The sequence below is a fragment of the Neovison vison genome, chromosome 2 (genome assembly GCF_020171115.1).
Source record: "Neovison vison isolate M4711 chromosome 2, ASM_NN_V1, whole genome shotgun sequence".
Taxonomy (NCBI): domain Eukaryota; kingdom Metazoa; phylum Chordata; class Mammalia; order Carnivora; family Mustelidae; genus Neogale; species Neogale vison.
Window position 1 is genome coordinate 18137563 of NC_058092.1, and position 20687 is coordinate 18158249.

The 20687-nt window shown below is 47.0% G+C and overlaps 1 protein-coding gene across 1 annotated transcript in view; it reads left to right on the forward strand.

Moving 5' to 3' along the window:
- The window catches only part of LOC122899579 (non-compact myelin associated protein), a 42084-nt gene extending 22106 nt beyond the window's left edge, over positions 1-19978 (forward strand). The window contains exons 2-4 of the mRNA XM_044237444.1: positions 11398-11486; positions 14403-14487; positions 17181-19978. Of these exons, the coding sequence (XP_044093379.1) occupies positions 11405-11486; positions 14403-14487; positions 17181-17322 (309 nt within the window). The 5' untranslated portion in view covers positions 11398-11404 and the 3' untranslated portion in view covers positions 17323-19978. The remainder of the gene's footprint in view (positions 1-11397; positions 11487-14402; positions 14488-17180) is intronic.
- The last annotated feature ends 709 nt before the right edge of the window (positions 19979-20687 follow it).

The following is a 20687-nucleotide window of genomic DNA, read 5'->3' on the forward strand; positions in this document are numbered from 1 at the left end:
TCTGCATTGCTAACAAGATGCTCAGAGCTGCTGATGCTGCTGACCCAAGGGCCACATTTTGGACAGCCAGGGTCTAGAGCAGTGCAGGATGCATTCTAGAACTGCGCTGACCAATACGGGGCCACAGGCATGGGAAATAGCCCTTGAAATGTGGCTGGTGGAAGTAAGGCACTAAAATGTATTGTTTTATTTAACTTACTTTTCCCTTAAATGTAGGCGGCCATGTGTGGCTGTGATGTTGGACAGTGTAAGTCTAACTTCTGTTTCACTCTCTGTAGAGACGGATTTACCCGATCGTGCAGGATGAGGAGGCCTATGGCCAGGAGGACGAGGTCGGAGGCTGGCTGGGCTGGAGCCGAGCTGCTCCTCTTAAAGACTTATGTCTTCCTTTTTTCAGCCCCACATGGCACCTGTTGCCCCCCGTTCATGAGCTTTCCTGAGCTACTTCAACATGATCCACTTTTACAGGTTCCTCCCCCTATAGGTTTCGCTACGCCTCTGCCTTTTCCAGGCTGCAGAATCAATACGAAAGCATCAGCGTGTCCCGCTTTCAAACCTGGAATGGCCTCTCTCCAGTGTGGTTTCTTCTCTCCTTTCCCTTTGGCCATGAGGATGTATACACCTTGATTCCCCTACTGTCTTCTGCAGGGGTCTGGGGAGGATGCAGAAATGAATGCTTGTTGTCCCTCCGTCTACTGTGCGTAACCCTCTGCAATTTTGCTTTTAAAGATTTTATTGTTTTAAGTAATCACCCAAGTGGGGCTTGAACTCACGACCCCAAGATCAAGAGTCACAGGGTCCACTGATGAAACCAGCCAGGTGCCTTCCCTCTTTGCAGTTTTTAAAAAGATAAAAATGATTCTGGGGTGCCTGGGTGGCTCAATTGGTTGAGCATCTAACTCTTGATTTCAGTTCAGGTCATGATCTCAGGGTCAGGAGATCGAACCCCACATCTGCTAGGCATGGAATCAGCTTGAGAGTCTCTCCCTCTCCTCTGCGCCTCCCCCTCTTCATGCCCACAATCTCTTTTTCTTCTCTCTCTCAAATAAATAACTTAATTAAAAAAAAAAATAGTTCCCAAACTTTGTTTCTCCCGGGATGATGCAACACTGAATTTGTTCTTTCATCTGTCCTTTTCCTATGGGCCGGGATATTTGTCGTGCCCAGGAGCCTGGAGAAACCATCCCTAGGTCACTGCCGAGCCTGAGGGCCGCTGGAAGAAGTCAAAGGCTCTGCCTGGGGACTGGGTGCTCGGGCGGGGCTGGACCGCTGACCGCCTCCTCCCCCAGCAGAGCAGAGCAGGGAGAGCGTTTTTAAGACTGAAGACTTTCTAAGCCTTTGGCAGGGAGGAGATTTGGAAAGGGGAAATTGAGAATGGTTATCAGTTAACTAATAAATCACACAGATGGGTGGAGGCTGGGCTGAGCGGGCCCTTCAGGACAGAGGAACTACAGACGGATGTACTTGAAGCTTAGGTTGGAGGTAGATGCTAAGGCTTATGGGAAATAGCTTGCGTGGCAGTGGGGGTGGGGGAGAGTCAAGCCTGCCCAGTTGTCCCCTTGCCCCACACCCACTCCCACCCTCCACCCCCAGCTCACACGCACAGCTGTGCCCCAGCTAGCCGGCCCAGGGTCTCCGGGACCCTTTCTCTGCTCCTCTCACAGCACTTCTCCCATACTCCCTCCCGCTGGGTGCTGGTACCCACGGCTCCCTGGGTATGTGATCTACCTTCGAATCCCCCACAACAGAGGGATATGCCTTTTCAGGCTCGTTGGAGGAGGTAGGAGTGGATTGAGTACAAACCTTGGGGTCAGTGAGACCCGCTGGGGGCTGAGTGATGGCCCCCAGCAGTATCCACATCCTAATCCCCCAAACCTGGGACCCTGTCCCCTTAATGGCAAAGAGGAGTTTGCAGGTGTGATGAAATTAAGGGTTATGAGATGGGGAGATGATCCTGGGTTACCCAGGTACGGCCAATGTAATCACGAAAATCCCGTAGGGAGGCCAGAGAACCAGAGAGAAGGAGGCATCATGATGGAAGCAGAGGTCAGAGACACAGACACAGGAAGATGCTATACCGTGAGCTTGAAGGTCAAGGTGGACGATGGGGCCTTGGGCCAAGGAATGCCGGTGACCTGCCTGAGCTGAAACAGACAAGGAAACAGATTCTCTTCTAGAAGCTCCAAAAAGAACACAGCCCTGCCAACACCTCGATTTTAGCCCAATGATGCTGATTTTAGGCTTCTGACCTCTGAAACTCTAAGAAAAGCAACTTTTTTTGTTGTTTTTAGTTACTTCATGTGTGGTGATTTGTTATGCAGTCCTAGGAAATGAATGCCTCCTAGCTCTGCCTTATATGTATTAGCCCAGAGACCCCAGGCCAGTTACCTGCCCTCTCTGAGCCTCACTTCTCTCCTCGGGAAAATAGAGGTAACATGTGAAGAACTCAGCATGGTAGCAGGTACTCAGCAGGCCCTGGATGGACAGGCCATGGTCCTGTTTGCAGTCACCATCACCGTCCCCATCTCTGCCGACCTTCTGTTCACAGATGTGAGTACAGGCTAGACATTTTCTTTGTTGTCTAGACATTTTTTGGGTAGAAAAGATAGGGAACTGTTGACAGGCCTCTAGATCTTCTCCAGCCTGGGGCGATTTGCCTCCCTGAGGATACTCAGCACGTCTAGAGATGTGGGGGTGCTCTGGCAGCTCGTGGGTAGAAGGGGGGGATCCTGCCTTTCCCAGGGTGGTCCCCACAGCACAGAATTACAAAATATTGGGGAGCCTGAGTGGCTCAGTGCGTTAAAGCCTCTGCCTTCAGCTCAGGTCATGATCCCAGGGTCCTGGGATCAAGCCCCACATCGGGCTCTCTGCTCAGCAGGGAGCCTGCTTCCTCCTCTTTCCTCTCTCCTCTCTGCCTGCCTCTCTGCCTACTTGCAATCTCTGTCTGTCAAATAAATAAATAAAATCTTTAAAAAAAAAAAAAAGAATTCCATACAGGCTTCTTTAAAAAAAAAACAGAATTACGAAATGTGAACGGTGAACGGGGCCGTGGCCCAGGAACCCTGCCGCCCTCTGGATGTTTGTCGTACCTCTCGGGCTCACAACATCAACAAGCAGAAAGAGGGGTGAGCACAGTCCTGGCCCAGCAGGGTTGTGGACCCCCAGAGCATACCCAGGAATATTCCTTACCTCCTGGGAGGTTTGGCTGCTGTGAGCAATCTCAAGGTGGAAGGTCCAAGTTTGAGCCTCAGCTCCTGCCCTCTCTTGCTATGACACTTTGGGCAAATCACTTAACCTCTCTGAGCCTATTGTCTGTCAGCAAAGTGGCCATAAAACAACCTGCCTTGTGTTAAGAGCAACCGTGTCGAAGCCCAGTGCCTAGCGCTGTGTCGGCATCTCCTTAAACTGTCACTCCCCGTCCTGACTAGTGTGTCAAGGGAGAATTCTTTCCCTCCAACCTATTCATTAGGGGCATCAACTTTTTAACCTTTTAACCTTTGTCCCCCTTGGGGTCAGTGGGACACATGCAGGCTTACATGAGCCTTCAGGCGGAGTTTGAGGACTCGGGAGCTGGCTGTTGGCTTGCAAGGGCGAGACCCAGGGGCAAATGGAAGCCGCGGGTCACATTCCAGCTCTCGGTCAGTCTCTGCCACAACGCCCACAGGTCTTCTTCCTGCCGACTCCTGGCACAGCCTGTGCTGCCCTTGGCACCAGGCACAAATCTGCCTTGTGACTGCTTTCATCTGGGATTTCTATTTATATCTTTTGGTACAGGGAACTTATCAGGCTTGCATCTTGGCTGGAAGCTGTTTGGGGACACCTCTCGTTAGAATGTGGGCCCCAAAATCAGAAATAAAGGATGTTCAAGCCAGAATTTGACAGGGCAGGTCATTAAGACTTGATAGATATGGTGGACCTGAAACCTGGGATTCCAGATGCAAAGGCCCCTGCTTTTTCCAAAGGACTTCACTATGACATTGATCAGGCCCCTCAGTCATCAGTTCTGGGCTAGGCAGGGTTGGGGGGGCAGTGATCCCCACTCAGTATTGACTGGAGGAAAAATTTTTTTTTTATGATTTTTATTTATTTATTTGACAGACAGAGATCACAAGGAGGCAGAGAGGCAGGCAGAGAGGAAGGGAAGCAGCTTCCCACTGAGCAGAGTGGTGGATTGAGGGCTCTATCCCTGGACCCTGGGATCATGATCTGAGCTGAAGGCAGAGGCTTTAACCCACTGAGCCACCCAGGTGCCCCTGGAGGAAAGAATCTTAAAGGAAACAATTCCAGGGGTGCCTGGGTGGCTCAGTCAATTAAGCGCCTGCCTTCAGTTCAGGTCATAATCTGGGGTCCTGGAATCGAGCCCCATGTTGGGCTCCCTGTGAGAAGCCTGCTTCTCCCTCTGCCTCTGCCCCAGACCTCCCCACGACCCCCGCAACACTCACTTGCTCTCTCCCTCTGTCTCTCTCAAATTAAATCTTTTTTAAAAAATAAAACAATTCCATTCCAGTTAGGTATCTATGGCATGCTCTTGCCCTCTCCATCCAGCAAGCCCCGCAAGCCCCATGCTCTACCAAAAATCCCATGAGGATTTTTGCCTTCCTGGCAGAGGTTTTACTATTCCTCAGTGGAAATGGAAGAGAAGGTTGAACCCTCCAGAAATTCTAGTGAATCCCTCTTCAAATCCCCTCCTTGGGACATAGTTTCATGGTCTGATTCTCTGACCTCCATGTTCAAATAGAGTTTGACCATATCAGCAAACACTTGACCAGGTGGAGAACTGGGAGCTCAAGGTCCAAGGAGAGCAGGGAGAGCACAGACTGAGGACAGAAAAGAAAGAAGAGCAGCTAGGAACTGACCTTGACCATTCACCCACCATCCATCAGGCACCATGCTGGGTAATTATAGCTCCCTGATTGTCACAACCTTACAAGATACTGCGCTGTCCTTACAAATGAAAACACTGAAGCCTAAAAAGTGCCTCAGCTCATAGAGCTAGCTGGTCAGAGATGAGGTCAAGATCAAAACCCAGGTCTCCCTGACCCCAAAGCCTTCGCTGGGTCATGACCTCCTAGACAGCGTGCTCTGTCACAACACTACCAGGAGGTCTCGAGATCCACCCAGGAGGAGCTGGACTTTCTCTCCTGAGGGCCCATACCAATGAGGTCAAGGCTAACAGGGGCCAGTGCAAAGTCTTGCACTTAAGTTCAAAATGACATTTGCACAGGACCGTAATGGAGACCTGGTTACTGGGCAGCAGCTGATCGTAATATTGTCCTATCTCTAACACGACTGCTGTTGCCTTGTATTTCCAAAGCACTTTGAGGTTTAGAAAGCCCTTCCACTTACCGAACTCAGAGCTTTGATGGACCATAAACAAACATGAGAATAAGTCTGGAAAAGGTTTGGGAGAATACCAATAGGGTGTGTATGCTGTGACAGCCTGTAAGGGTAAAGAGCTATTTGTTTGCATTAATCCAGTATAATATCAGTAGACTTTGGGCTCAGCCACTGTGCTAAATGTATTACATGTTTGATCTCTGTTAATTCTCACAACAACCCATGTTGCACAGATCAGAAACCAAGACAGGAAGAAAGTCCGACCAAGGTCACAGAGCTAGAATTCAGACTTAGGTCTGAGAAGTATCAAGACAAACGTCCTTCTGGACATTTCAGGGCCCCGCTGGAGATAGGGGTCCCATTTGGGGTGCTGTATTTAAGGGGGACGTTAACACAGAGTAATGATCTCACAAAGGACAAGATCATTGTAAAGATTGTTTGAAGGAGCTTAGTATATTTGTCCTGGGGGAGAAAATGATCAGAGAACATATCATTGCTGTTTTCATGGGCGTAAAGCTCCTTTCTTTAGCAATAGGTTGGGTTCCCAGGAGGTGTACCAACCGTTTGAAACGGGATAAACTGTAGCCGGCTGCTGGCGCCACCTACTGGTGGGAGGTAAAATTGATGGGCTGATTGGGGCCGCTGTCGCTGTTCATCCCTGAAGTTTGGTTTCACCTTTCTTACACAAGTGCTCAAATCTGGTGGGTTGTGCATAAGACTCATCACATGTACCTTTATGGCAAGAGAATTAGGACCAATGGGTGAAAAATTATAAGGAAGGATATTTTGGTTTTGATATGAAGTTTAGTTTTCTGAAAAAAACTTCTACAAAACTCTAGGGGCTGATGGGGAGTAGCGAGGTTCATGTCTGTGGGAGAAACCAATTCATGCTGAATCTCCCAAGGTTTGGGCAATGGGGAGAAATCAATCCCAGTGTTTTGGTGGGTCTGGGGTCTTCCCGGGTTACCTACTCTGAGTTACAGTTGACCGTTTGAGTGGGGGTCTGCCAGTGTTGGTAGCATCTTTGTTGTCTTATCCAGGGAGGAACTTCTAGGGTTCCCAGGGGACCGAGCAGTGGGGGAGATACTTGGAAGGGGTGAGATTTGGGAATGTTTATCTTCCAGATACGGCTTGAACATTTGACCAAGGGATAGGCAGAGAGGAGTGACTCAGAGGGTAAATGGTCCTGACCTTCCATCACTTCCCAGACTGACCTCCCACACAGGACCATTTGTAAACAACCCAGGGGAACAACAGTTCCTTGTAGATTCTGTAAATGCGATTAAGGCTGAAGACAGAGGCTGAAGACAGAGGTTCAGAGTGTGGCTGAGAGCAGGGACCAGTCAGACAGGACTGGTCAGGGGTCTAGGGCAGAGCTGAGCCCCAGCCTGTGTGGGTTTTCTTATCAAAGCTTTGCGGATTCAGGGCCTGGGTGCCAGGCCATTTGTGTCTTGCACATTCCCCGGGAGGCGGTCCAGTGAGGATATGCGGAGAAGGGGCCACGGGGTAGGACAGACCCTGGCAAAAATCCTAGCATGACACTCCGTTAGCCTTGTGAGTCTAGGCTGATTACTTCTGTACTGTGAGCCTCAGCTTTTTCATCTGTGGAAGGGGCAGTGATTCCACCTTCCTTACCCGAGAGGTATGAGGATTTAATGAGACCTCCTTCATAGAGCACTGAGTACCATGTTGGCACATAATTTATTATTATTATTATTATTGTTATTATTTATTATTAAATTAACCTCTGTTAGTGAAAACCATTCCCACTCTCCCTGCCCCCTCCTTGCTTTTCTGTGGCCATGGATCTGGTGACAGACACATTGGATACTGAAAAGCCCTTGCTGGGCCTCACTTGGTTAACAGGAATGGCTGGGTCCCACACATGAAAACACCCACAGCCTTGGCCATCAATGTCCCACCGCCCTCCCTCCCACCTTCCCTGATGGGGCAGGAACAGAGATGTGATTGAGAGCCTTGGGGCCTGACATAAGGCAAGATATACTCTGAGATGACTCACTGTTCCCTCAGAAAGAATAGCCTGCCCGTCCGAAAGGAGGTCTGCACCCAGAACTAGGCCCTCTCGAGGTCACCTTGAAGGGTCTGCGGAGGAATCTGTGTCCTGGTGGCCTTGGGCAGCTGCGTTACTGGTCAGTGTGTGTGTGTGTGTGTGTGTGTGTGCGTGCTCATGCACATGCGCATTTTTCCATAGTAACCTGTCAGGAGCCCCTCTAGACACACAGGTGTGAGCAGCAGATTGGTGAAGTGGGCTTTGAAGTTTGCAGGCCCAGGTACATAGGCCAGCTCTGCATCTTCCAGACTGTGTAAGCGGGCAGAGAAAGCTTTAGAGCCCCAAACCTTGGGGTCCTCCTCTGATCCAGGGGAGGGGAAACCCTATTTTACATGGCCTTTGCTAATTAAATCAAGGCATGGATTAAAAAAGAAAATGCCTGGCCCACGGTCTTGGCACGGAGTGGGCACTTGGGTGATGGTGTCTATAATTTTTGTGCATGTTGGTCCAAAGGAGATGTGTCCCCCAGGCAGGGTTTATTTTAGCCTTTATCAGTGACGATGCCATGCCTCTCTCACTAAGTGACCCTGGATCAGTGGCTATTTGTCTCTCTTGTTCTGTTTTTTAAAGGAATTGAATTAAAAACAGTGTTTATGGGTCTTCTCAGATTGATATTGGTGTGGGTAGAAGCAGATGGTTTAGGCAAATGCATCATAAAACTCTTTACGATCAGATGGGGGAATGCTGGGCAGTGGGGGGCAGGTGCCTCTCCTTCTTGGGAGTAGCAGTGGGGGCAGGGGTTGGGGGAGACTTTCATTCCATATTGTCATATGGGTCCTAATTTATTTTTATAGAAAGAATATTTCCTTGTTTTGAGCTCCAGAGAGCCACCTGGCTCTGAGTTCAGCAAATATTTGCTATTATCCCCACCCCCACCCCCCAAATACTCAGAGCTGCCATTTATTGAGCACTGAAAGCACTTTCCATACTTAACCTTGAACCCTCAGCTCCCGTGGGAAAAGCCACCTCATTTTACAAATGAGCAAACCAAGCTGGGAGAAGTTCAGCCACTTGCTTCCGTACTTCTCCTGGCAGAGGTGGGAAGAACCGGCCAGTTTATCTGGGAGACGTAGGAGGAGGATACAAAAAAGACCCCAAACAGCCTCTACCCTCAAGGACCCGACAGTGAACATGGGAGGTTAACTGCCAGACAGAGCAACTGAGACACATGCTATGGTCATGCTTCTTTGCAGAGTTCTGCTGTGGGAGCGGAGAACCAAAGGCTAATTCTGGCTGGGGATGGGGGAGCCTTCCCAGGCATGGCTGGGCTCAGTCCTGAAGGATGTGTTCATTTTGGAGAGGCAGCCACCAGGGGAACATGGCCAGTGGGCCTGTTGAAGGAGGTCAGGAGATAAGAAGCCCAGCGAGGAAGAAAGGTTGACCAGTACAAAGAGTCAGGCAGAGCCACACAGGGCTCCTTGGGAGAGCCCAAGTCGTGGGAGTCCTGAGGATCTGGTGTTTGGGAGGAAGGGACAGACAAGGACTATGGGTTTTTAAGTAGTGCCCCATGGCTTAAAGGAGGGCAGAGAAAGTGAAGGCAGAGAGGGCCATTCTGAGGTTGAGGCACCCATGGGATGGGACAGGCCACAGCCACCAGAGGCCCCAGCCTGACCACCTGCCTCCAGTTCAGGTGCACTGACCCATTTCCATCAGGAGCTGGGGGAGTGGGGAGCTGCGGCCGGGAGGTGGGAACTCTCAGGAGATGTCCACTGTGGGAAGGGGGTTTGGGGGTGGGGGACGGAGCCTGGGCAGCAAGGCCCAGGAATGCCGGGGGAGGATGGAGTGGTCCCTTGTCAGGGCAATTTGGCAGAGGTTGGTGTGAGGAGCAGAGAGACTAGAGAGGCTGGAAACAGCCAGTGAAGTGCTTTCGCTGCCAGCTGTTCAAGTGTGGGCACTGGGAGACGATTATTGTTTTTTTGAGCCTGAGAACGCTCTGTCTCTCTCTCACTAGAATGTGAGCGTCTGGAGGCAAGGAGTCTACCTGGCCTTTCACCAGTGTGTTCCCAGCTCCTAGCACAGCGGCCGTCACTTAGTAGGTGCTCAGTTAGTATTTCTTTAGTAAATCTGTAGAACCACAGTCTGTATATGCGGACGTGGTAAACATTTTAAAACTTGGATAAGAAGAATACACACTAATGGTCAAGGTCGTGGTTACTTCGGGGGGAGGGAGGAAATGAGGTAGGAGTAGAAAAAGGATTTCAGCAGAGTCTCGCTTTTCTTCTTTAATAAAGAAGAACTGAAGAGAGTATGTTCGTGAGCATTCGTTCAGTCTGAGTGCTGGGTACATGCGCTCCTATGACATTATTATTTATAATTTTAAAATATGTATTTTAAGAAGAAAATGAATTGGGTGACTGGGTGGCTCAGTCAGTTGAGCATCTGCCTTCAGCTCAGGTCATGATCCTAGGGTCCTGGGATCAAGCCCCACGTCGTGCTCCCTGCTGGGGGAGGGGGTCTGCTTTCCCTCTCTCTCTCTACCCCTCCCCCTGCTTGTGCACACTCTCTCTCTCAAATACGTATATAAAATCTTTCTTAAAAAATGAAAAAATGCAGGGGCGCCTGGGTGGCTCAGTGGGTTAAGCCGCTGCCTTCGGCTCAGGTCATGATCTCAGGGTCCTGGGATCGAGTCCCGCATCGGGCTCTCTGCTCAGCGGGGAGCCTGCTTCCTCCTCTCTCTCTCTGCCTGTCTCTCTGCCTACTTGTGATCTCTCTCTGTCAAATAAATAAATAAATAATCTTTAAAAAAAAAAAAAAAGAAAAAATGCAAATTCGTGTACAAATATTGTGTTAGGTGTAAAGAGTATCTCTTCTCCGGAAGATGGAGTGACCGCCATGAAGCCCATGGCTTCTTAGCGTGACAAATAGGCCTGGATAATTCTTTCCTTGGTGGCGATCCTTCACAGGCCTCCAGACTGTCAGCAGCTACAGTGAAGTAGGAAACCCTCGTTCGTGTCCCTCCTCTTCTCAATGCCTGTCGTTCAGAGCACGTGTGGATCCTACCATAGACTCAGAATACACTTCTTGGGAGGATCTCAATACTCGTTCCTGGGGGTGTGACGTTGCATGAACGGCGTCCCTCCTTGCTCACTCCTTAAGTGTAAGATCGCAGGCTTGTGAATTTGGATTCCTGCCGCCGTCAGGGAAAGAAGCTATACTGCGCCCTCAGAGAGTCTGTTTGGGTCCAAGCTCTGTGTCTTCCTTACTGTGTGACTTTTGTCCCTTCACTCATCCACTCTGAGCCTCAGTTTGCTCAGCAGCAAAAGGTGATGACCGAGAAGATGATTAACAAGTGAGCTGATACAGGTGTGAAGCCTGTGACAGGGCCCGGTGCCTGGCGGGCGCCCAGCACACATGGCCTGTCCTCCCGCTGAGGGCTATGTGCAGCCTGGCCTTTGTTGTCCTGCCATCCCAAGCCATGTCTGTCCCTCAAGGCCCATGCAAATTTAGCTTTTCCTTGAAACTATTCTTCATAGCCAGGGACGGCTTATGTCCCTGACTTCTTGGTAGCATAGTTAAATTTTCCATCTGCTTGCTTATTGGTTTATTTATCTTGGCCTCCCTAGATTGCAAAGCTTCTGAAAGCAGGAGCATTGTTTTGGGCATCGTTACGAGATGCTGACCGCCTCACCCCATGTCCTGGGTTAAATGCAAACTTGGGGCTCCGTGAAGCCTTGGGGACTTCACTTTCATCAGGAAAATAACAATCATCGCCTCCCTCACACAGTTTCTAGAAGATGACTGTTTAGACATTCTGGGTATAACCTCATTTAGGAAAAATTTAATAAATATTGTTGAATTAATTTAAACAGCCATGTTTTTAATTCTCCACAGTAGACAGTGAAAGGCCTTGTATTTATTTACTTGCTGCTAAGAGAAACTGCCTGCTTGACTCTTCTCTGGTCATCCAGGTGAGGACCAAAGGAGGCATCACACAGGCATTGTAAGGCTCACCCTGGTGTTAAATGAAATTTTATCTTTGTTCTTCCCAGGATCGAGATGACCACAGCCACCCCTTTGGGGGGTACTACCTTCTTCTCCTTGAACGTGACCACCAGAGAAGAAGACTTTCTGTACAAGAGTAAGGTCAAGTTGGCTTAGCAGCCAGGGGAGGGATGGCGGGATGAGGACTGTGGTCAGCTCGTGGTGTTGAGGTCAAGAGTGTGGGTTCCGGAGATAGACTACCTGGGTCCCCAGTGGCACTTCTGCCATATGCCCGCCATGACCGTGAGCACGTGACCTCATAGCTTTGTGTCTGTTTCCTCGCCTGTAAGATGGGGATATTAATGAAGCTGCTCTTAGCATCACACACAGGAATGGTGCGAAGACTAAACCAGATGATCCACATAAGGAGCTTAGAATAGCCTCGAGTCACACAAACTACCTAATGAGTAGTAATGTATCATTCCTGCTGTGACTGCTGTTGTCATCAGGGAGTTTTGGGGTCTGGAGGGCAACGGACATGGACGCTCCTGTAAGAGGTCCCTCAATGAGTCACCTTAAAATGTAACTACTTTCATACTCTTCATACTGTTTTCACAAGGCAAAACCCATCGATTGACAAAGGAGTAAATGAGTGGAGGCGGGAGTGGTCCCAGGGACACATTTGGCGGGAACAAGGGATGCCCGGAAGGAAAAGCTTCACGACCACTCTATACCAGTTAATCATGTGAGGGGAAGTTGGGACTGTTTCCGTCTTTTCTGTTGGTCTGGCACGTACCCCCACACATGGAACAGGCTTCCCAACACACGTGGAGTGTTTCCCCAATGATGACAGCTCCAGACCATGGTCCTGGCAGGAAACCTATTTCTGGCAGGATGTGGGTCTTCCACAGAGACCCAGAAAGGGTCAGTCTTGGGACAGGGTCCCACGTGTCTGCCTGCTCCTGGCCAGGTGGGGACACCTACAGAGAGAGGCCTGTCGACGTAGCTCAAAACAGTTCTGAAAGGAAATGCAGGGTAGATTGAATCTCCATCAGCAAGATGGGAACGATTCTGCTCTTATGTAACTAAAAGCAGTGGTTCGCAACTAGATGATTCTGCCCCCTAGATGAGATGGCCAGAGTTCAAAAATAAGATACAGAATACCCAGTTACATTTGAATTGAAGAGTAACAATATTTTTGCACTATTAAGGACATGCCATGCAATAGGTGAGACATCGCAAAAATTACTCATTATTTGTCAGAAATTCTAATTTAAATAAGTACCTGGTACTTTATCTGGCCACTTTACTATCAGGGGACATTTGACAACGTTTGGACACTTTTGCCTGTCACAGCTGGCGAGGAGGAAGCAGTATTAATGACATTAGTGAGTGGAGGACAGAGATGCTGTTGAATATTGTACAGGGCACGGGAGGGTCCCCTCAGCAAAGGGTTATGCAGGCAACGTTGAAAAACCATGGATTAAAGTATTATCACAGAACTCACCAGAAAAGAGACAAAAAATTACTCCATAACAGAATCCCCACCCCAGTCCTTTTCTTTCTTTCCAGTCTTTCTTCCTGTGAATATTTGGACATAGTTTTGTTTTTGTTTTTATTTAGTAAAACTTTTCATAACAGCATTGCATACCTTTAAAAAAAAAAAAACCAAAAAATCACAAACCCTAAGTGCACAGCTGGGTGAATTTTCACAAAATGAACACGGTTAGGTCACCAGCCTGCAGATCAAGAAGAGGACCATCCATCACCAGGATCCCAGGCGTCCCAGCGCCCCTTGCCACCCTGTCCCCACCTGGTCAAGGGAACCTGCTATTCTGACTTCGCCCACTGGCCATTAGTTTGGAGCTTTATGGAAATGGAAGTATACCGTACACACCCTTTTATTTCTGGCTTCTTTTACTCATCATTATGTTTTTATGCACATATTTTAGTGGTTGCAACATAATGTGTATATGTGGGTGTGTACAAAATACCATATACTCTTCTCCACATGTCATTCAGATTATAGTATAATATATCATGAGCTAGGCATGCCATACCTTATTGAATCATTCCCGTATTTAGAATATAAATGATGTAATTAGCATATTGATTTATGCAGCTTTTTCTGTATATAGGATTCTTCCCTAAGATAAACTCCCCAGAATCAAATAGATTGGCTTAAAATGTGCCCCCCCCCACTTTATGGTTTTTTTTTTTTTTTGTATTTTCAGTTTCAGTTCACACAGGGACGTTGATTCTGAACGTGAAATGAGAGGTGGCCATGGGAACTGGTTGCTGATACTGAAATTAGACGCTATTAAGCCACAAGGACATTCATTAGAGCCTTGTTTTTCATGGTATAAAATTGAAAACAGCATAAATATCCTCAGTACAGCATTGGTAAACAAATTATGGCACATCTAAACAATGGAGGTCTACACAGCCATCAAAATCATGAAAAACAATGTAATTACACGGAAAGATGATTAGGTTATGGTTGTAAAACTGTGTACGGAACATGGTTCATTTTTATCAAGTGCTATTTTTCCACTTTTATTTCCTTGAGGTGGGTTTTCAGACAGGATTAATCAGTTACTCAAAAAATGTTGGGTAATATTTAATATGCGTACCTGCATATACGTGATGGCATTGGTGCATGTATGCATGTGTAGGTGATCCGTGGCTCCTGGGGCAATGAGTTCCCTTTTGGGCTTGTATTTTTAGTTTCAAAATTAACTACAGAAATAATGCTTTTGTATTATCAAAAAGAGGGAAGGGTGTTTTGCTTGCCTGTTTCACAAAGGACGTTGGATGCTATGTTAGGACTGACGACAACAGGATGGCTTGAGATAGGATTTTGGCAGATAAAGCTCTTTGGGGGGAGGGGTGCACTGCTGCTCTGGGTATGTCTCTGCCCTGGGGTCAGTAGTCGGGGTGCCAGGACAGCACATTCTCTCCCTGCCTGATCCAGTGAGGATGCAAGGTGCCGGGTGGAGGTCCCCCTCTTAGTCTCTGAATGCTTCCCTTTTTTCAGGTTGCACATTTGCCATTTCCATGTTTCTCCTCTTAGGTTCTGGAGCCATTGTTGCTGCCATTGTGGTAGTTGTCATCATCATCTTCACTGTGGTTCTGATCCTGCTGAAGATGTACAACAGGTACGCGATGCCTTGGGCTCTGATGGTCTTGTCCCTTCCGTGATGTCAGAGTGAACGGGAGCTAACGCTTGTAGGTGCCAGCTGTGTGCCACGAGGTACCCATGAGTCCTTCGTCAAATGCTCTAACTCTTTGTGGGCCCTTTTTTGACATCTGTTCTCCTGTAGGAGCTTCATGGTAACCAAATATTTTGGTACCTGCAGAAATATTTGTTAAATATAATAATCATCATGACAATGCTAATGGCCTTGAATACTGCAGTAAGGTAACTTACAGTAATGGAATAATATTATTCAGTCTTTTTCTCTCAGAGAGCCCTCTGCTAGGTTGTGTTGAACAGATCACGTGAGTATTTAAGGTGACAAATACTGGAATGCCTGTACCCCTAGCTCCACTTTCTGGGACCCAATAGGAGTAAAGAACATCATGTGATTGCCTAAAGACTCAGTGTTGTGTAATCACCTTTAAGTCCCAGCTTGGCTAGAAGGTTATTTTTCCCAGGCAAGAAATCAATATAGACTATAAACACAACCACATCATAGAAGACTTGGAAGCCATTGGAAAAAAAAAAAAAGATACTGTAGAAGTGTGTTTATTGATGAGGAAAGCTGTTTACAATATATTGGCAACGTTTACAAAGATAATATGTACGTTATAGTTATACATGTGGGTTACACACACAAAACCAAGGAGGATTCAAATTCTGCAGGGCCGGATGTTAATATCCAGTGTGTCCGCATAATGGGATTGCTGGTTGGCTGGTTTTTGCAGGGGGAGGGGGGACACATCTTTATTTTGAGGAGGTGCCAACATGCATTGTTTTTATAATAATGTTATTTATAAAATATATGTTTTATATTATATATTAGATGTGTATAAAATGTATATATAATGTACGCATATATGGTATACGTATATTGATCTCTTACGATGTGCAAAGCATGATTCTAAGCTCCCTGTATGTATTACCTCCTGTATGTATTAACTCATTAGGATCCTCACTACAACCCTACCAGGTGGGTAATTCTATGTCCCCCAATTTTGTAGGTGTGAAACACGCACTGGGAAATGAGCCAACAAGCCCACGTTTACTCAGCCTCACTGGCAGAGTTAGGATTTTTTTTTTTAAAGATTTTATTTATTTATTCGACAGAGAGAGATCACAAGCAGGCAGAGAGGCAGGCAGAGAGAGAGAGGAGGAAGCAGGCTCCCCGCCAAGGAGAGAGCCCGATGCAGGGTTCAATCCCAGGACCCTGGGATCATGACCTGAGCTGAAGGCAGAGGCCTTAACCCTCTGAGCCACCCAGGCGCCCCTGGGATTTTTTTTTTTTTAAGATTTTATTTATTTATTTGAGAGAGACAGAATGAGAGAGCATGAGAGGGGGAAGAGTCAGAGGGAGAAGCAGACTCCCCGCTGACCTGGGTGGCAGATGTGGGACTCGATCCCCCAACTCCAAGATCATGATCTGAGCCGAAGGCAGCTGCTTAGCCAACTGAGTCCCCCAGGTGCCCCAGAGTTGGGATTTTAAACCCAGTACATGTGGTTTCAAAGAAAATACTCCCACCATGATATGTAATAATAATAACAATAATAACACTTAATAAGTTATTTTTAAATTTTTGAGGGTATTACAGTTTGGATCCATCCCAGATCAGGAAGTGGCATCCAACCACAGTGTCTGCCTTTCTCATTCCTGGCCATCACTGCTGGCGCTCTGAGCCCCTTTTCTGGTTGTAATCTGGGGAGAGATCTACCCACCCCACCCAGTTCACAACGATGCCGAGGCTGCAACTCAGACACTGGAGCTCAGTCTTTGGTCTCTCAAAGGCAGGCAAGTCATTTAACCTTCCAGAGCCTTGATTGTGCCATCTTTAAAATGGAAGCCTCTCCAAGTGGGACAGCTGAGTTTCGGTTACATGGAGAATGCCTTTGTTTTGAGAAGTAGTTAGGGATGACGTGGCATGACATCTGCAACGGACTCAAATAGTTCAGGATTTTTAAAAAAAACTCTTTGTGTATATATGTGTGTCCACATGCGTAAATGAGAGAGACAAAGGTAAATGTGGCAAACTGCTGGTAATCAGTGAATTGTTCCATGAAGGGGACACAGGTATGAATTGTACTATTTGCGCAAGTTTCCTGAGCATTTGAAATTTAAAAAAAAAAAAAAAAAAGGTTAGGTTGTTAGGTCATCTTGTTAGGTCAATAAGATGAAATTTCATGTAGACGTTTGAATTAATGATTGTTGTAGTCATTGAATTTTCTGACATGTGAAATGAAAGATTGGATATACATTTTAAGTCCATTCTCTTCTCAATTATGCAAAAAGTTCTTAAATATTTCTAACAGTCGACTTGGCAAATGTAATGAAACTGCAAAATTTAACTCCTGCCACAACTTGGAATAGAAAAAAAATCATAGTATTTTCATTTTGTCTTTAATATGATCTTAATATAGGGCACTCATTCCTTAACAGGAGAAAAAGCATTTTCAATATCTAATCTAAGTTACGGACAAAATGGAAGGGTCAGGCTAGCTGATCTCTAAGGCCCCTTCCGGTTAGTTGTACAACTCTGTGGTTGGCAATCAAGCAACGTGATTTAATGATGATCTATGTTAATGTCCTTGCCAGAATCAAAATCACAGGGTATAGGAGGTGAAAGACTCAAGCATTGCATGCGTATCTCATTCCAGGAAGATGAGGACCAGGCGGGAGCTGGAGCCCAAGGGGCCCAAGCCAGCCTCCCCATCTGTCTTGGGCTCAAACAACAACAGCAGCCAACACCCTCCTACTGTGACCTTCAGTCCTGTTGACGTCCACGTGGAGACTCGATGACTGCCCCCTACCACCATGGTGCTATCTTGGCCACCGTCCAAAGAGCCTTCTCCATTCAAGACCCAGAAGCACATTTCTCCTCCGGCAGCTTCACTGAGTTCCTTCCCGTTCCGGTTGGGTCGACAAAGGGCATCTCACGCAAGTCCAGACGCTCAGGCAGCCCCCCAACCCCGCCCTGCCCCACCCTAGCTGCTCCACTTCCCTGCTGCCACCCTTTCAGAAAGCTGTGGAACATTCTTTTGTGCTCTGATGAGGAACGGCTGTGCTGGGAATCCACTCCAGTGGGTGTAGCTGTCTTCCCCACCGTTGCTAGACAGACAGCCCAAGGGTCTTCTGGTCTAGAGTCGGAGGACCAAGCATGCTCCCAAGTATATCACCAAAGGGTCTGCTCTTGAGGTCTGGTCATAATAAGTGCTGTAGCCACAGCTTTGCAGAGCAAAATATTCCATGCCGTTCATCAGGCACAGGGGAACTAACTTGGGCCAACTAACCAAAAAACTAACTTGTTAATCTATAACTTGCTCCAGTACTAGATGACTGCTAGCTAGCTCATGACAGCCAGTTAGCCGAATTCTCCGTCTTTAAGAAAGGTAATGGGAAAGACAGTTCTTCTCGGAAGTTTCTGCTTAATCGTAGAGACTCAGAAAAGGAATTGGATGACCTTGAGGAAAGATGGCCTCTAGGCCAAAAGCTTAGTATAGTGTCTGTGGGCCTGAATGAACCAAGAGCGGGTCAGAACCTCTCCTCTCCCTTTGGGGCTGGATTAAGCCTGACTCAGTCTCATTTCTTGGCTTCCCTCTGTTTGGATTCTGAGCAATCCTCTTTCTCTCCGGCCATACCTTCCCTCCAGCAACCAGTATTAGAGACTGGTAAGACTACAACCCTGTTTATGTGACCTGTGTCCATCCCAGTCACCCTCGAAGCCCCAAATTTGAAAAGTGTTTCTCTGTACGGAGCTGATCTCTTTGACTCTTAGCCCAGAGAACAATCCATTAAGAGGGAAAAGCATTTTGAAACTAAGACTTGCCTTCCAAGCCCTACTTCCTGGTCGTATGGCCTTGAAAGAGTCACATGAAATCTCCATATTGGGCTGGCTAACCATAAGACTCACAGACTGACTTTAATTAGTGAAGGACTTGGTAGAGCCACTCAGGTGGTCCCTGGCACTCAGCAGACACTTAATAAAGGAGAGCCAGCATTATTGTTACAGTATTTCTTCAACTGTAAGACATATTTGTTCACATGCTAATGATTCTGAAATCAGAATATGTCTTTAAATTGATGGGTCCATGAATGTAGTGTTTTTTTTCTCTCTCCAAAAGCTGTTTTTTTTATTCAGTTGTGCACCGTACAATTGAAGGCATCTTGGAAGCGAGGTAATAAATATTGAATCCGTTGCAGAAAGTGACACCGTCTGACCTTTCACCTTAAATTCTAGGGGTCTCTTCCTCTTGGAGTCAGAAATCTCTTCTGAGGGGAAATTGAAGGTCAGGAAGGTATGAAGGCTGACCCAAGGTCACGGAGTCATGTAATCCCACTATAAAAATGCTCGCTTGGATGTGTCCGAAAAAATACTGGCAAATTCCTCCTCCCCAAACATTTTTCCTCCCGACTGTGTTTAAATATCCACCAAGTACCAGGTACTTGGCAAGATGTTTTCACATAAACTATCCCATTGGATTTATTTTTTCCCAATAACCCTGGGAGGAATTATTTGTTCTGTTTGCAGGTGAGAATTGCAGACTCCAAGAGAAAGGTACTTGTCCCCAGTCAGACAGGTAGTTAAGTTGCAAAGATAAGACACAAACCCACATCTTTGACTCCAAAGTGTCTCTCTCTGTCAAACCACTTTCTTCCCTAACATCCTGGCTCAAAGAACATGGATTCTTTTATGGGCCAAACAGGAGAAGGACAGGCTTGTCCATGTGTCTGAGCAGAGGTCAGGAGTCTGGCCTCCAAACTAACACTAGGAGCAAAGCCACTTTGGTAGCCTCCTTTGGGCTCCCAGGATTGGAGCCAAAGGACCCCTTTCTGAGCCCATCAAAGCTCTTAGGATTCCTGTTTCATATCCCATAACCCTTATACTCAAGGAGCAAGGGATGGAATGCCATCCAACCAGGGAAAGGCATTTCCTAAAGGACTCAAGCCCCAAATAGATACTTTTTCCCAAAAGTGTTCTGCTTTAAAAAAAAAAATTTTGTTTGTTTGTTTGTTTGTTTGGAATGCTCCAGCCCTAAAAGCAAACTCTTCTGCTCATACTGGACTCTTCCTGGAATTACTAGAGGAATCATCCCTTGTTATATGTTCTTTTGGTAAATGAAAGCTTGGAAGTGGAGGAGGGGGAGAGGCTGAGAGGTAAGGGGAGGCCAAGAAAGGGGTTTTAATATTTTGCTTTTAACTAATGAAGATAACTCAATAAGCATCCTTTAAGGGTTCCTATGTGTAAGTTGAGGTGCTACTAAACACATTGTTCCGGTCCCCACTCTCAAGGAGTCTGCCACCGGTCTCCTGGGACAGGGAGCTTGCAACACAGTGGAGTGTTTCATTTCTGTCAGGTGCCTTTCCTAACTGATGCCACCTTATTTGGCCGCTGAATCAATAAAAGATATTAAACATCTAAAGAAAAATGTCTAAAAATAAAGAGACTTAAATCAAACATTTGTTGAGTTGACGTCAATCTATGTTAGAGTTAATGAATACCTTTTCTAAGAATTTCCTTTCCCTAACCATGTAAATACGGTCCTGCGGGAAAGCCTGAGCGGTTGCAAATTGTACTCTTCCTGCTAACAGGTGATGGGGAAGCTGGGCTGCCAGCAACCGGCCTTTCCATGAGTGAGAAAACTTGTTAGCTTGATTAATTAATTAATTATTAGTTAGTTAATAATAGCTTGATTGTTACAAAAGGAATCCCATTTCAGAGCCTGCTGTTAAACACCAGATGCTCTGATACGTTGAGGTTTAGGGACCCTTGGGAGTGAAGTAGACCTTAGAATGCAACCCAAGTCATCAATGAAGGATTTTCCAGTTAACTGAGCTTCTGGTGTGTTCTAGGTACATGATGGGTCTTGGATACCTACCAGCTCCTCTAACCGTTACAATCCCCATGTGTAGGAACCATCGCTATTTTTACTCTGGGGACACAGGAACAGGAAGGCCACATGTCCTTGGGTGATGCAATGGACAGATGGCATTCTTGTGGTGACCGTTTCTTGTGTTTGGGGAGTCTGCTACTTTAAGAAGCAAGACCACCTCCTGCTGTCAATGCTGAAAAGGACAGTCATCTTCCTGGAGTCCCTTGCTGCTAGGGTGAGGGCCAGGGACAGAGGCCCTGCTGATCAAGTGCCCCCACAGTGGACTTTGAAGCC